This window comes from Myxocyprinus asiaticus, chromosome 12 (assembly GCF_019703515.2).
Source record: "Myxocyprinus asiaticus isolate MX2 ecotype Aquarium Trade chromosome 12, UBuf_Myxa_2, whole genome shotgun sequence".
Lineage (NCBI taxonomy): Eukaryota > Metazoa > Chordata > Actinopteri > Cypriniformes > Catostomidae > Myxocyprinus > Myxocyprinus asiaticus.
Window position 1 is genome coordinate 11,437,761 of NC_059355.1, and position 12,830 is coordinate 11,450,590.

Below are 12,830 nucleotides of genomic sequence, written 5' to 3' on the forward strand. Positions count from 1 at the left end.
AAAGATGTCCGTCAGTGGACTGACTGGCTAAAAAGGCTTTGCCGTTGTTATTTTAATAGAAGTGGCCTGTCTGCTTTAATATGCTCTCTCTCTCTCTCTCTCTCTCTCTCTCTCTCTCTCTCTCTCTCTCTCTCTCTCTCTCTCCCCCAAACATGCTAGCAACGCCTAGTAACTAGCAAAAATGTGCTAGCAATGCCTAGCAACATGCCAAAACACCCTAGCAACTAGCCAGAACACCCTAGAAACCAGCTAAACATACTAGAAATGCTTAGCAACATGCTTGTAATGCCTAGGTTCATGCTAAAATATGCTAGCAACATGCTAGCAATGCATAGCTACATGCTAAAACATGCTGGCAGTACCTAACGACATGCTATTAATGCGTAGCTACATGCTGACTTTGTATCTAGCTAGCTGGTTGTTTGTTTTACTGTAATGTCTGTGTATCCATCAAACTTCAAACTTTAAAAAATTACTAAACTTTCAGACAAGGCTTTGTGTCTACAAACTTTAAATATCTATTTTGATTGAGAGCTACAAATAAGGGCACAATTAATTGAATAACGATGGTTGAGTTTGATGCACATTTTGTTCCTTTCTGATTCTTTCAGTTTAAAAAAAAAACAAAAAATAAAAGTTGTCATGACTTGCATGAGATTAGTTTTACACAAAACACATCTAAAATTAATTATTATTGTCTGTTTAGCCTTTTTGAAATTTGATTTGACTGTTCAAGTTCATATTAAAGTAAATTTATCCCAAATGTTACATATGGAATACAAACAAAATTGTCACATTTGTAGACATCTGCTTAGCTGCCATTATATAAATGCCACCAAAAATGCCCCCGAAATTCAAAATTTGTGGGCAAAAAATGCCCTTGTTATTGTTACATCTAGTAGCAAGTTCTTAATAATTTATTATAGTCCTAGTTATACATGTCATGGCTTAAAATATGAATTTAATCTTATTTAGTTCTAATCAATTCTCAATTTTTTTCAAATAAATTTGTATTGATGAATCAATTAAATTGAAGTGTTTGATATAAACAGTTATAAATGGTTAGAAAAAAAACTATGCCCCCATAAACAGGAAAAAAAATGCCACTGAAAATCTTGTCCAGGGGGCCAATATTGCCCCTAAATGTAAAAGTTAATGTCTGACACTGGTGTAATGTTACATTTTGTTTGTAATTAATCAAAAAGTTGAGGTTGGAGTTGTGGCAGTTTTACATTTGCATATGTAAATGACACGCATGCAAATGCAGAAAATTGTTATTGTTGTTATTCAGGTTTTTAATGTGTCAACAGGCAGCAGGAGTGGATTAACCAGCAAAGGGAAGAAATCGAGAGGCAGCGGAAACTTCTAGCAAAACGCAAACCTCCCAGCACGCCCTCCTCTCAGAGCCCCAGCCCCAACGAGTCCAAACAGAGAAAGACCAAAGCCGTCAACGGAGCTGACAACGACCCCTTCCTCAAACCGAGTCTACCTTCACTGTGAGACACTAGCACGTGCTAAAACACACGAACACACACACAGAGTGCACATGCTCTGTTGTTGTAAATGGCAGTAGACCAATATATCGGCTGATATTTGGGCATTTTAATATTATTGGTATTAATAACCTTACCTGCTTCCCTGATGAATATTGTGTAAAATCAGCAATTTTATGTTCATCTCACTGGTTAAGTTGTATTATGTGTACAGTGGCTCCAAAAGTATTTGAAAAGCTACTTGGTTTGATATTTAGGTATGCAAAGTAGGGCTGCCCCCGACCAAAGATATTCCTAGTCGACTAGTAGGCATTAATTTAAGCCATTAGTTGACTTGTCGCACGTTTATGATATTAATTTAATTACTTATATATTTTTTGAGGGGGCATCAGAAAATGGTTTGAGTTCCAGGGCTGAGAAAGAATGTTATAAGTAACATTGTTAACACTGTTCTACATTACAGAGAAATAATAAACAGTAATAATGAGCCTTTCAAATATACATTTTACAAGCACACGTACCAAGCGAGCCGCAGTGACACTGGCAAAAGCGGTAATGATTCTGAATGTGTCGGAAAAACCAGCAAGGAGACTGTCTGAACATTTAGTTAATTTATAGAGAGAAATCCACATTAGGGTTGTGCTGACAGACGATGATCTCGGGGATCAACGATGGTGATGACTATGTCAAGATGATATTTGGCTCGTTTTCCCATTAAATGTATAAAATTATTATTATTATTATTATTATTATTAGGCTATTATTATTATCAAATAAATATTACAAATAATTTGCCTGTAGAGACACAGAAACGTGCTTGAAGAAACACACTTTATTATATTATTTAATAACAGATGACAGAAAGCCATCTATGTGCATGTATGTTTGTACGGAGGCGTGCAGTCTCGTGAAACACATGTATGTAAAAGTTTCTCACTCTTTCTTTGTTTCTGTCTGCGGAATTTTTTATTTATTTTTTTTGTTGCAAGAACAGTATTGTCTGAGTGCTGCAAATGACCTCGGACATCTCCGCTCAGGAGGTGCTTTGAATTCAGTTCACTTTATTTCCTCAGAGCAGTTCATTTTGAATGCAACTCTGCAGTCTATACATCTGTGATTAAAACATAAAATAATACAAACACGTTCACCTCGAACCATGATTTATATTTCAGTGATTATTATCATCATAATTATTATTTTTGCATTTATAATTGTTTTTATGTCTTCATTTGTGTAAGTAATTTTCCGCCTGCACGGATACTTGCCTGACGGTAAATGGAAAGGTGGTTACTTATATGTGTGTGTGTATATATATATATTCTTTTATCACTTCGTTATTTTAATTTTAATGCTTTTTTGTTTTGTTTGGAGTGCAATTTGAATTTAGAAATGTATTTGATTTAAGTTCGATCCCTCAACCCAAGGGTTGCCGATGTAATTGGATATTGTGAGAGAGAGATATATTGGATATATATATATATATATATATATATATATATCGTGAAGGAGGGAACAAAACAAATTTATTCACCCACATGATGTATTTTCCCGGACAACAAAATACCCGACGGGTAGAGAATGCACAGATGAAGTAGGTTCTTTGCCAGAGAGATGTTGACAACTGTTGTAAAGCCATCAAGAAGTTGAACAACACACATTTTAATTGCACTTATATTTTTCCAGTTTCATTTGAATTTTTAGTTAAAATAAATAAAAAATAAAGTTCAAAGTTTGAAATCAAGGTGTAGGGTTAACCCTAACCCTGCTTAACAAAAATTACCCCATAGTACCACCTAACGTCCAACCAGCGGTTCGTCGGTTTCCTGTGGTGTTTTTTTTTTTTTTTTTTTTTCTTCTTCGACCAATCAAAACTTGGTTGACCAAGACTCTTCTCATTGACTAACATTTGGTCGACTATCAGGGGGCAGCCCTAATGCAAAGATACTCATACAGAGTAGAGGGCAACCGATAGTGAATTTTGCCAAGACCGGAAACTAAGGTGGTAGAAAAGGCCAATAATCGATTAATCAGTCTTACTAAATAAGATCGAAAATTGATTCCAATAGAATAATCAAAAACATCAGATTTGGAGTGCCAGTCTGAACGGAGCCTTGTAGCCTGTGTCTCTGCCTATCATAGTCAGGAAAGAGTTGTTTTTATGTTCTACAAATCGACTTTGAATACTATTGGCCTATTAATCATATGTCTACCTTTTCCACCACCTTAATTATCAGCATCGGCAAAATCCACAATCAGTCGACCTCTAGTATATACAGTATATTTACTAGTTGTAATAATTGTGACTAGGAATAAGTCAAGATGATCGGTTGTTGGATGACTAGTCTGTCTGGTTTATTTGTCTATGCTTTTATGTAGCATGGTTCTCTTGGAAAAGTTGTGCCTTAAAATTCATCCCCTTTATGCAAAGGTCTTGCACTTTTTTTTTTTTTTTTTAGTGTCCTGCCATGAGCGTTGCGTTTACATGATGGCACGTCAAGCTAGAAATAGTCCAGCCTTTAAATACGCGTCTTGAGACCCCTGCGTTTCCCCTATAACAAATGCCCCTGATTTGGTCTGACTCGAAATCAGCCTAATTATTCACTGATGATGCTATTATTTGATAGTTGTTCAGGAATGCATCGACTAGTCGTTTTCGAAAATATGTGGTTTTGCACATCCCCTAATTACGTTCCTAACACTTGTTTTGGTTGTGCAGGTTGACTGTGGCAGAGTATCATGAGCAGGAAGAAATCTTCAAACTGAGACTGGGGCATCTCAAAAAGGTTAGTCACTCTATTCTGTACACATGCATTACTGGTGGATGGTTGAAGTGCAGCATTAGTGCTTCATGCAAAGGCAGTCGAGCAGAAACACTGTTTCAAAGAGTCTTTTTGTCCTTTTCGGTGTAAAGAAGGTCTTTGGAAATATATGCACACCATTCATACATAAGTATGTTAGTATGTACTTAAGTGCATGTATGGGTGGGTGGGTGTATTAAGGAGGAGGCTGAGATCCAAGCAGAGCTGGAACGGTTGGAGCGTGTGAGAAATCTGCACATTCGAGAACTCAAAAGAATCAACAACGAAGACAGCTCTCAGTAAGTCCAGCCCCCTCTCATAATTGACACATAGACGCACCAATAACTGCATCTCATCAGGAAAACAGGCATCTCAAATGTTCCAGATGCATTTGTGTATTTAAATCGGTAGAGAATTTTGAATATGCCTAATTTTGTGTGTGTTTGTGTGTTGTTTGAAGGTTCAAAGACCATCCAACTCTAAATGAAAGATATCTCCTGTTACACTTGCTGGGACGAGGGGGTTTCAGTGAAGTTTATAAGGTATTTTTTTCTTTGGAATAGCGCGCAGTGAAAACGCTCACAAAAAGCTCATGAGCGCGAACCAAGTAAATGGGGACTCTTTTGTTTTCATGTTGACTTGAAAGCAATAAGCCACAAGACACTGTTATTATGTGTTATAATGAGTTTACCACAGATAAGGGGTGTTGCTTTTATAAAACAGCGGCAAAAGATAAAAACAATGTTCAGTCAATATTATTACATTTATTATTTGTTTATTTTGTATTTTTTATATTAAATGTTTAATTATATTTATATATAAAATTTTATATTTAATTTTTTTTTTAAATATTTAAGGTTTTATATTTTATTATTAACAAAAATAATACAAGCAATAAAAAAAAAGACAATTAACAAAATATATTTATAGTAAAATATGGTAACACTGCAGTTTACTGCATTAGTTAACATAAATTAACAATGAACAAAGCATTTATTAATCTTGGTTGATGTTAATTGCAACATTATACTAATACAGTATATAATATGCTAACACAATTTTAAAATCAAAATGAAGTAGACTGATATATGGGATTTACAGATTAATCGTTACCGATGGATAGTTTTTGGAACTGTAGCTTATTGGTAGAAATATATGAATAGTTGCCGATATGTTATTTGAATTTTTTTCCCCCTAATTTTTTTAAATTCCCAATCAATAAACCTCATCTGGTGAAATATATACATACAAAACTATTCATCTGGTGAATATATATAGGCTATAAAAAGCTTCATTTGGTAAATACTCACATATAGAGCATTGTAACTGAGCCAAATCTCTGTCATTTCAAAATAAGTAAAAAGTCTTGCGTTATGCACCAAATCTTAATTTCTCTGGTTATTTTGGGGATTTTGGTAGCACAATAAACTGCTTTTGGGATTTTATTCATTTTGCAGCCTCAATGTCTGTACCCTTTATAGTAAGGAAAGAACAAGATATTTTTTATTATTATATACTGTAGTTCAGTTTCTAAAAACTAATGGCCGATTAATCGATTATCAGCCTTTTCCACCACTTAAGATATCAGTATTGGCAAAATCCACTGTCTGTCAACCTCTAATGTTAACATTAGTTAATTCACTATGAACTAACATGAATTAACAATAAACAATTGTATTTTTATTAACTAACATTAACAAAGATCCTGCCCCAACTCACCATTGGTTGTGTGACGTTGTTGGGGTGGGTCTAAGCCGGTCGTTCTAAGCAAACAGAGAAATTTTCAAAGGGCCACAGAAACACAGTGTTTACAGTTTTCGAGAAAATTAAACCTTTGGCTTATTAATTGTTGCTTATTAAATCCCAGGAGATCAGCAGTTACAGAAATACTCAAACCAGCCCATCTGGCACCAACAATCATGCCACGCTCCAAATCACTGAGATCACATTTTTTCCCCATTCTGATGGTTGATGTGAACATTAACTGAAGCTCCTGACCCGTATCTGCATGATGTTATGCACTGCACTGCTGCCACATGATTTGCTCATTAGATAATCGCATGGATGATTGTTGGTGCCAGACGGGCTGGTTTGAGTATTTCTGTAACTGCTGAGCTCCTGGGATTTTCACACACAACAGTTTCTAGAATTTACTCAAAATGGTGCCAAAAACAAAAAACATCCAGTGAGCAGCAGTTCTGCAGATGGAAATGCCTTGTTGATGAGAGAGGTCAACAGAGAATGGCCAGACTGGTTCGAACTGACAAAGTCTACGGTAACTCAGATAATCGCTCTGTACAATTGTGGTGAGAAGAGTAGAATGCTATTCTGAGATGCGGGTTGGCGTTGTTTTGTTGGCACGGGAAGTGGTTTTATTGTTGTGGCTGATCGATGTATATTAAATAGATGGTTCTGGTCCTTGATGTTGATTGGTCAATATAACTTTCCAGCTGTGCTAAAATACACAATAGATATGATGTGGAAGTGAAACACCTGTTCACCATAGAGGCCCATTTGTATTGTTGGTTTAATGTCGGAAATTATCTAGCGCATGGCTGAAACTTAATGAATTTGCTTAATAATTTTCCTTATTGCCTAATTAACACGTGTTCTGTTTTTTTGTGAAGGCATTTGATCTGTTTGAGCAGCGATATGCTGCTGTGAAAATCCACCAGCTCAACAAGAACTGGAGAGAAGAGAAGAAAGAAAACTATCACAAGTATATTTGCCATTATCTCTCTCTCTCTTTCTCTTTCTCTCACTCATGCGCTTTTCTCATTGAAAACATGTTACATTTTCCACTTCAGACATGCCTGTAGAGAATACAGAATCCACAAGCAACTGGACCATCCCAGAATAGTCAAACTCTACGACTACTTTTCCCTGGACACTGACACGCAAGTCTCTCTGACAACTTTTACCTGTTCCTTTGTCATATGAACTGATTGCTGTTTTTACAGATATGTTAACACTGTTTTTTGTTGTAGATTCTGTACTGTTCTGGAGTTCTGTGAGGGGAATGATCTGGATTTCTATCTCAAACAACACAAGCTGATGTCTGAGAAAGAGGCTCGCTCCATCATCATGCAGATAGTGAACGCCCTCCGATACCTCAATGAAATTAAACCACCCATTATTCACTACGACCTGAAACCAGGTGAACACAAACACACGCCGATGCACACAGGCAAATAATCACTTTATTTGCATAAGATCTACTTGGAATCACGCAAAAAAAAAAAAAAAAACTGACTGGACTTTCAGTTTTGCAGTTATGGTTGTACTTGATTTAAAATAACAAACTGATTTTGGTGTTTCAGAGGGTTTGTCTTTTTATCAGTCTTGTGTTTCATAAATAAAAGTATAAATATTGATTTATTTACAGAAATAATAAACTTATTTTTTCCATATGTATTTACAGAAGTTTTATTTATTATTTTAGTAAAAGTTTTAAAGTAATTAGTAAATTTAGTAAGTAATTTAGTAATTGAATAAGTATTTAATTGGGGAGTATTTAATTACTATATTAAAATTAGACAATAGAAAAAAAATCTGAAACAGATGAAAAATTCTTTGCATTGACAATTTAACAACATACATTTAACTGTAGCAGACTTTTTGTGAAAATTACAGAAAACATTATTGTTTGTTTTTCTGTTGGTTTATAAAGAGTTATATGCATCAAAAAGTTCTTTTTCATTTTATCTGAAAGATTTAGTCTTTTTTGTGTTACCCAGTAGATTATGTTTCTAGAAAAATAATCAAAGAGTTTCTGATCTATTTCCTTGTTTGAAAAGGTTATACATATATAATTTGCAGCAACCTTGTAAGTTTTGGTAACACTTTACAATAAGGTTCCATTTATTAACATTTAATTATCAACATTAACATGAACTAACAATGAACAATACTTTTACAGCATTATTTAATCTTGGTTAATGTTAATTTCAACATAAAGTGCATTCAGAACGTATTCAGACCCCTTCATTTTTTTCTCATTTTGTTATGTTTCAGCCTTATGTTAAATGCTTTAAATAATTTTATTTTTTTTCACATCAATCTACACTCCATACCACATAATGACAAAGCAAAACCCATATTTTGATAACTTTGTAAATTTATTAAAAAGAAAAAACTGAAATATCACATTGACTTAAGTATTCAGACCCTTAACTCAGTACTTAGTTGAAGCACCATTGGCAGCCTCAAGTCTTTTTGGGTATGATGTGACAAAATTTGCAAACCTGGATTTGGGGATTTTCTGCCATTCTTCTCTGCAGATATATCTGTATTTAGCGTTCAGCTTTCTTTCAACCCTGACGCATCACAAAGGTGATAAGTGGTGCCTGGTTTCCTCCAGACATAACGCTTGGAATTGAGGCCAAACAACTCAATCTTCGTTTTATCAGACCAGAGAATCTTGTTTCACAAAGTCTGAGAATCCTTTAGGTGCTTTTTTGCAAATTCCAAGCAGGCTTTTATGTGTCTTGCACTGAGGAGAGGCTTCCGTCTGGCCATTCTGCCATAAAGTTAGATCGGTGTAGTGTTGCAGTGATTGTTGTCCTTCTGCAAGTTTCTCCCATCTCCACACGTGATCTCTGGAGCTCAACCAGAGTGACCATCAGGTTCTTGGTCACCTCTCTTACCAAGGCCCCTCTCCCCCGATTGCTCAGTCTGGCTGGGCGGCCAGCTCTAGAAAGAGTCCTGGTTGTTCCAAACTTCCATTTAGGAATTATGGAGGCCACTGTGCACTTGGGATACTTAAATGCAGCCTAAATGTTTTTGTAGCCTTCCCCAGATCTGTGCCTTGACACAATCCTGTCTCTGAGCTCTGCAGGCAGTTCCTTTGACCTCATGGCATGGTGTTTGCTCTGATATGCATTTTCAGCTGTGAGACCTTATATAGACAGGTGTGTGCCTTTCCAAATCATGTCCAATCAATTGAATTTGCCACAGGTGGACACCAATCAAAGTGTAGAAACATCTCAAAGATGATCCAGAGAAATGGGATGCACCTGAGCTAAATTTCATGTGTCATAACAAAGGGTCCGAATACTTGCAATGTGATATTTCAGTTTTTTCATTAGTTAATGCATCATGAACTAACAATGAACAATTGTGGGCTGCCTGGGTAGCTCAGTGAGTAAAGACGCTGACTACCAAGCCTGGAGTCACAAGTTCGAATCCAGGACATGCTGAGTGACTCCAGCCAGGTCTCCTAAGCATCCAAATTGGCCCGGTTGCTAGGGAGAGTGTGGAACCTCCTCGTGGTCGCTATAATGTATGGTTCTCGCGCTCGGTGGGGTGCGTGGTGAGTTGTGCATGGATGCCGTGGAGAATAGCGTGAAGCCTCCTCACGCTAGGTCTCCGCGGTAACGCGCTCAACAAGCCACGTGATAAGATGCGCGGATTGACGGTCTCAGATGCGGAGGCAACTGAGATGAGAGGGAAAAAAATTAACAGTTGTATTTTTATTAACAAAGATTAATAAATGCTGTAAAAAAAAATATGTATATTGTTCATTGTTTGTTCATGATTCCTAATGCATTTACTAATGTAAACGAATGGAACCTTATTATAAAGTGTTACCAAAGTTTTTACATTTTTAAAATACATTTTCTCAGCTGGTTTGTAACAGCGTAGAAATGCTTCTTTATGAATATTTGTCATGTGGCGTTTGTATGAAGTTGTTTTGGTAACTCAGGTAACATCCTGCTGGTGGATGGAACAGCGTGTGGCGAGATAAAGATCACAGACTTTGGTCTATCTAAAATAATGGATGATGACAGTTATGGAGTGGACGGAATGGATCTGACCTCACAGGGAGCCGGAACATACTGGTTAGTGTGCCCAGTTTAAAACAGAAATGTCTCTCCCGCATTACTTGATGTGTGATTCTCACAAAACCGGTCAGGAAAATGTCCTGGTCCTATTTTACTCCAAAATCAAAAGAAACAAAGAATCTTATTGATTATATTTTGCATATAGAAAATTAATTTGATTTTAAGGGAGATTTTTACATTTTTTACATTATTTTCATGACATTTACGCACATTTTACGCCCTAATTCTCATTACCGCAACATGGAAAAATTTGATGTTATTTAAATTATTTATAAATCATTTATAAATCATGTTAGTACTCCTTTGGTACCACCTTTCATTTTCACTTATTTTAATTTTAAAATCATAATGTAACACAGTAAAAAAAACAACTGTAATGTGAATCGCTGTTGAAAATAATTATGAGAGTAATGAGGTAATGAGAATTGGGGGTAAACGTGCTAAAGCGTCCTGAAAATAATGCAACAATGCAAAGTCTTAAATGTAGGCTTCATTTTCTTTATGCAAAATATAATAAAAAAAATGTTTTTTATTGATTTAAGGTTAAATATGACCAGGATGTTTTCTTGACAGGTTTTTTTTTAAGTGTATATAAATAAAAAAAAGTGACAATTTTTTTTTTTTACTTTTTCAGGTATTTGCCACCAGAGTGTTTTGTCGTTGGTAAAGAGCCTCCAAAGATCTCTAATAAAGTAGACGTTTGGTCCGTGGGTGTCATTTTTTTCCAGTGCCTGTATGGGCGAAAGGTAAGTCACATGGTTTAAAAACTGCTCAGAAAATCGCTTACAAAATCTGCCACACACAGCTATTGAAGTACCGTGCAATGTAGGGTAAAATTGCATTAAATCTTGTTGTGCTGCAGCCGTTTGGTCATAATCAGTCCCAGCAAGACATTCTACAGGAGAACACCATCCTGAAAGCCACTGAGGTGCAGTTTCCAGCTAAACCTGTGGCCAGCAATGAGGCAAAGGTTAGTTTGAAGCATGTGACAGGAGGGTTGGGCGGGTTACTTTAAAATGCAGTCCAGTACAGATTAGAGTACATGCTGTACAATAAATAACGTTTTTGATGCCATATGATAGGTTTGTGTGTGTTGAGTGTAATCTGATTACAAAGTGATTAGTTACTGTAAGACAATTACTTTTAAAGTCAAAAGTAGTGTAATATATTATTTTACATTTGTGTAATCCGATTACAGTTACTGACTTTTAAATTCACAGCTGAAGAGTCACAAACGAGTCATTTTTAGGGAGTGTGACAATGAACAAGAAATGAAGACATTTTGAATTCGTTGAGCTGGAAAGTAACTTAAAAGGAAGTAATTAGTAATGTACTTTTTCAGTGAAATTAGTGTAATCTGATTGTAATTTTAGTAATTTTTTGAGATTTTACCCAACACTGGTGTGAGGAACAGAAATTACTCAAATAGTTATTAACTGATAATCAGTCTAAATAGAATAAACATTTAATGATAAAGAAAAAAAGACTACTGGTCGAGGTAATTAATTTTGTTTTGTACTGATTTTTTTTAAGTCAGTCTTTAATCGTCTTTAATTTATATATATATATATATATTGTTTTTTTTTTTTGTTTTTTTTTGCCCAGGAAAAAGACATGGAAGCTTGCATGGTGTTAAATCACTTAAATATGTTTTAAAAATATCTATGAACAAATTACTAAAATGGAACAAATGGACAAAATAGAAGAAACTGTACACTATTTTACAATATATATATATATATATATATATTTTTTATAAAGTTTTATTCTTTTACAAGTTTGAGTCAATTAGGGTTGTCAATCGATTATTTTGTAATAAAATTAAGTAATTGCATGTTTTTTTTAATTAATTAATCACATATATGAATATTTGCCAAGAATAAAAATAGAACTAGACACTAGACACTAGACACTAAAATAGACACTAAAGAGACCTTTCTACTGACTCTGAAAAACACCAAAAGAAAGATGCCCAGGGTCCCTGCTCATCAGCGTGAACGTGCCTTAGGCATGCTGCATGGAGGCATGAGGACTGCAGATGTGGCCAGGGCAATAAATTACAATGTCTGTACTGTGAGACGCTTAAGACAGCACTACAGGAAGACAGGAAGGACAGCTGATCGTCCTCGCAGTGGCAGACCACATGTAACAACACCTGCACAGGATCAGTACATCCGAATATCACACCTGCAGGACAGGTACAGGATGGCAACAACAACTGCCCGAGTTACACCAGGAATGCACAATCCCTCCATCAGTGCTCAGACTGTCCTCAATAGGCTGAGAGAGGCTGGACTGAGGGCTTGTAGGCCTGTTGTAAGGCAGATCCTTACCAGACATCACCGGCAACAACGTCGCCTATGGGCACAAACCCACCTTCGCTGGACCAGACAGGACTGGCAAAAAGTGCTCTTCACTGACGAGTCGCGGTTTTGTCTCACCAGGGGTGATGGTTGGACTCGCATTTATCGTTGAAGGAATGAGCGTTACACCGAGGCCTGTACTCTGGAGCGGGATCGATTTGGAGGTGGAGGGTCCGTCATGGTCTGGGGCGGTGTGTCACAGCATCATCGGACTGAGCTTGTTTTCATTGCAGGCAATCTCAATACTGTTACAGGAAAGACATCCTCCTCCCTCATGTGGTAACTTTCTTGCAGGTTCATTCTGACATGACCCTCCAGCATGACAATGCCACC

General features: G+C 36.2%; 1 protein-coding gene across 4 annotated transcripts in view; it reads left to right on the plus strand.

The window, feature by feature from the left end:
* LOC127448666 (serine/threonine-protein kinase tousled-like 1-B) overlaps positions 1–12,830 on the plus strand; it is a 52,159-nt gene that overhangs the window by 36,942 nt on the left and 2,387 nt on the right. For all 4 annotated transcript variants that reach the window (XM_051711377.1, XM_051711376.1, XM_051711378.1 and 1 more), the window contains 10 exons: positions 1,311–1,496; positions 4,210–4,276; positions 4,493–4,590; positions 4,752–4,833; positions 6,919–7,010; positions 7,099–7,188; positions 7,279–7,448; positions 9,996–10,131; positions 10,769–10,880; positions 10,997–11,104. In XM_051711377.1, the coding sequence (XP_051567337.1) occupies positions 1,311–1,496; positions 4,210–4,276; positions 4,493–4,590; positions 4,752–4,833; positions 6,919–7,010; positions 7,099–7,188; positions 7,279–7,448; positions 9,996–10,131; positions 10,769–10,880; positions 10,997–11,104 (1,141 nt within the window). The remainder of the gene's footprint in view (positions 1–1,310; positions 1,497–4,209; positions 4,277–4,492; positions 4,591–4,751; positions 4,834–6,918; positions 7,011–7,098; positions 7,189–7,278; positions 7,449–9,995; positions 10,132–10,768; positions 10,881–10,996; positions 11,105–12,830) is intronic.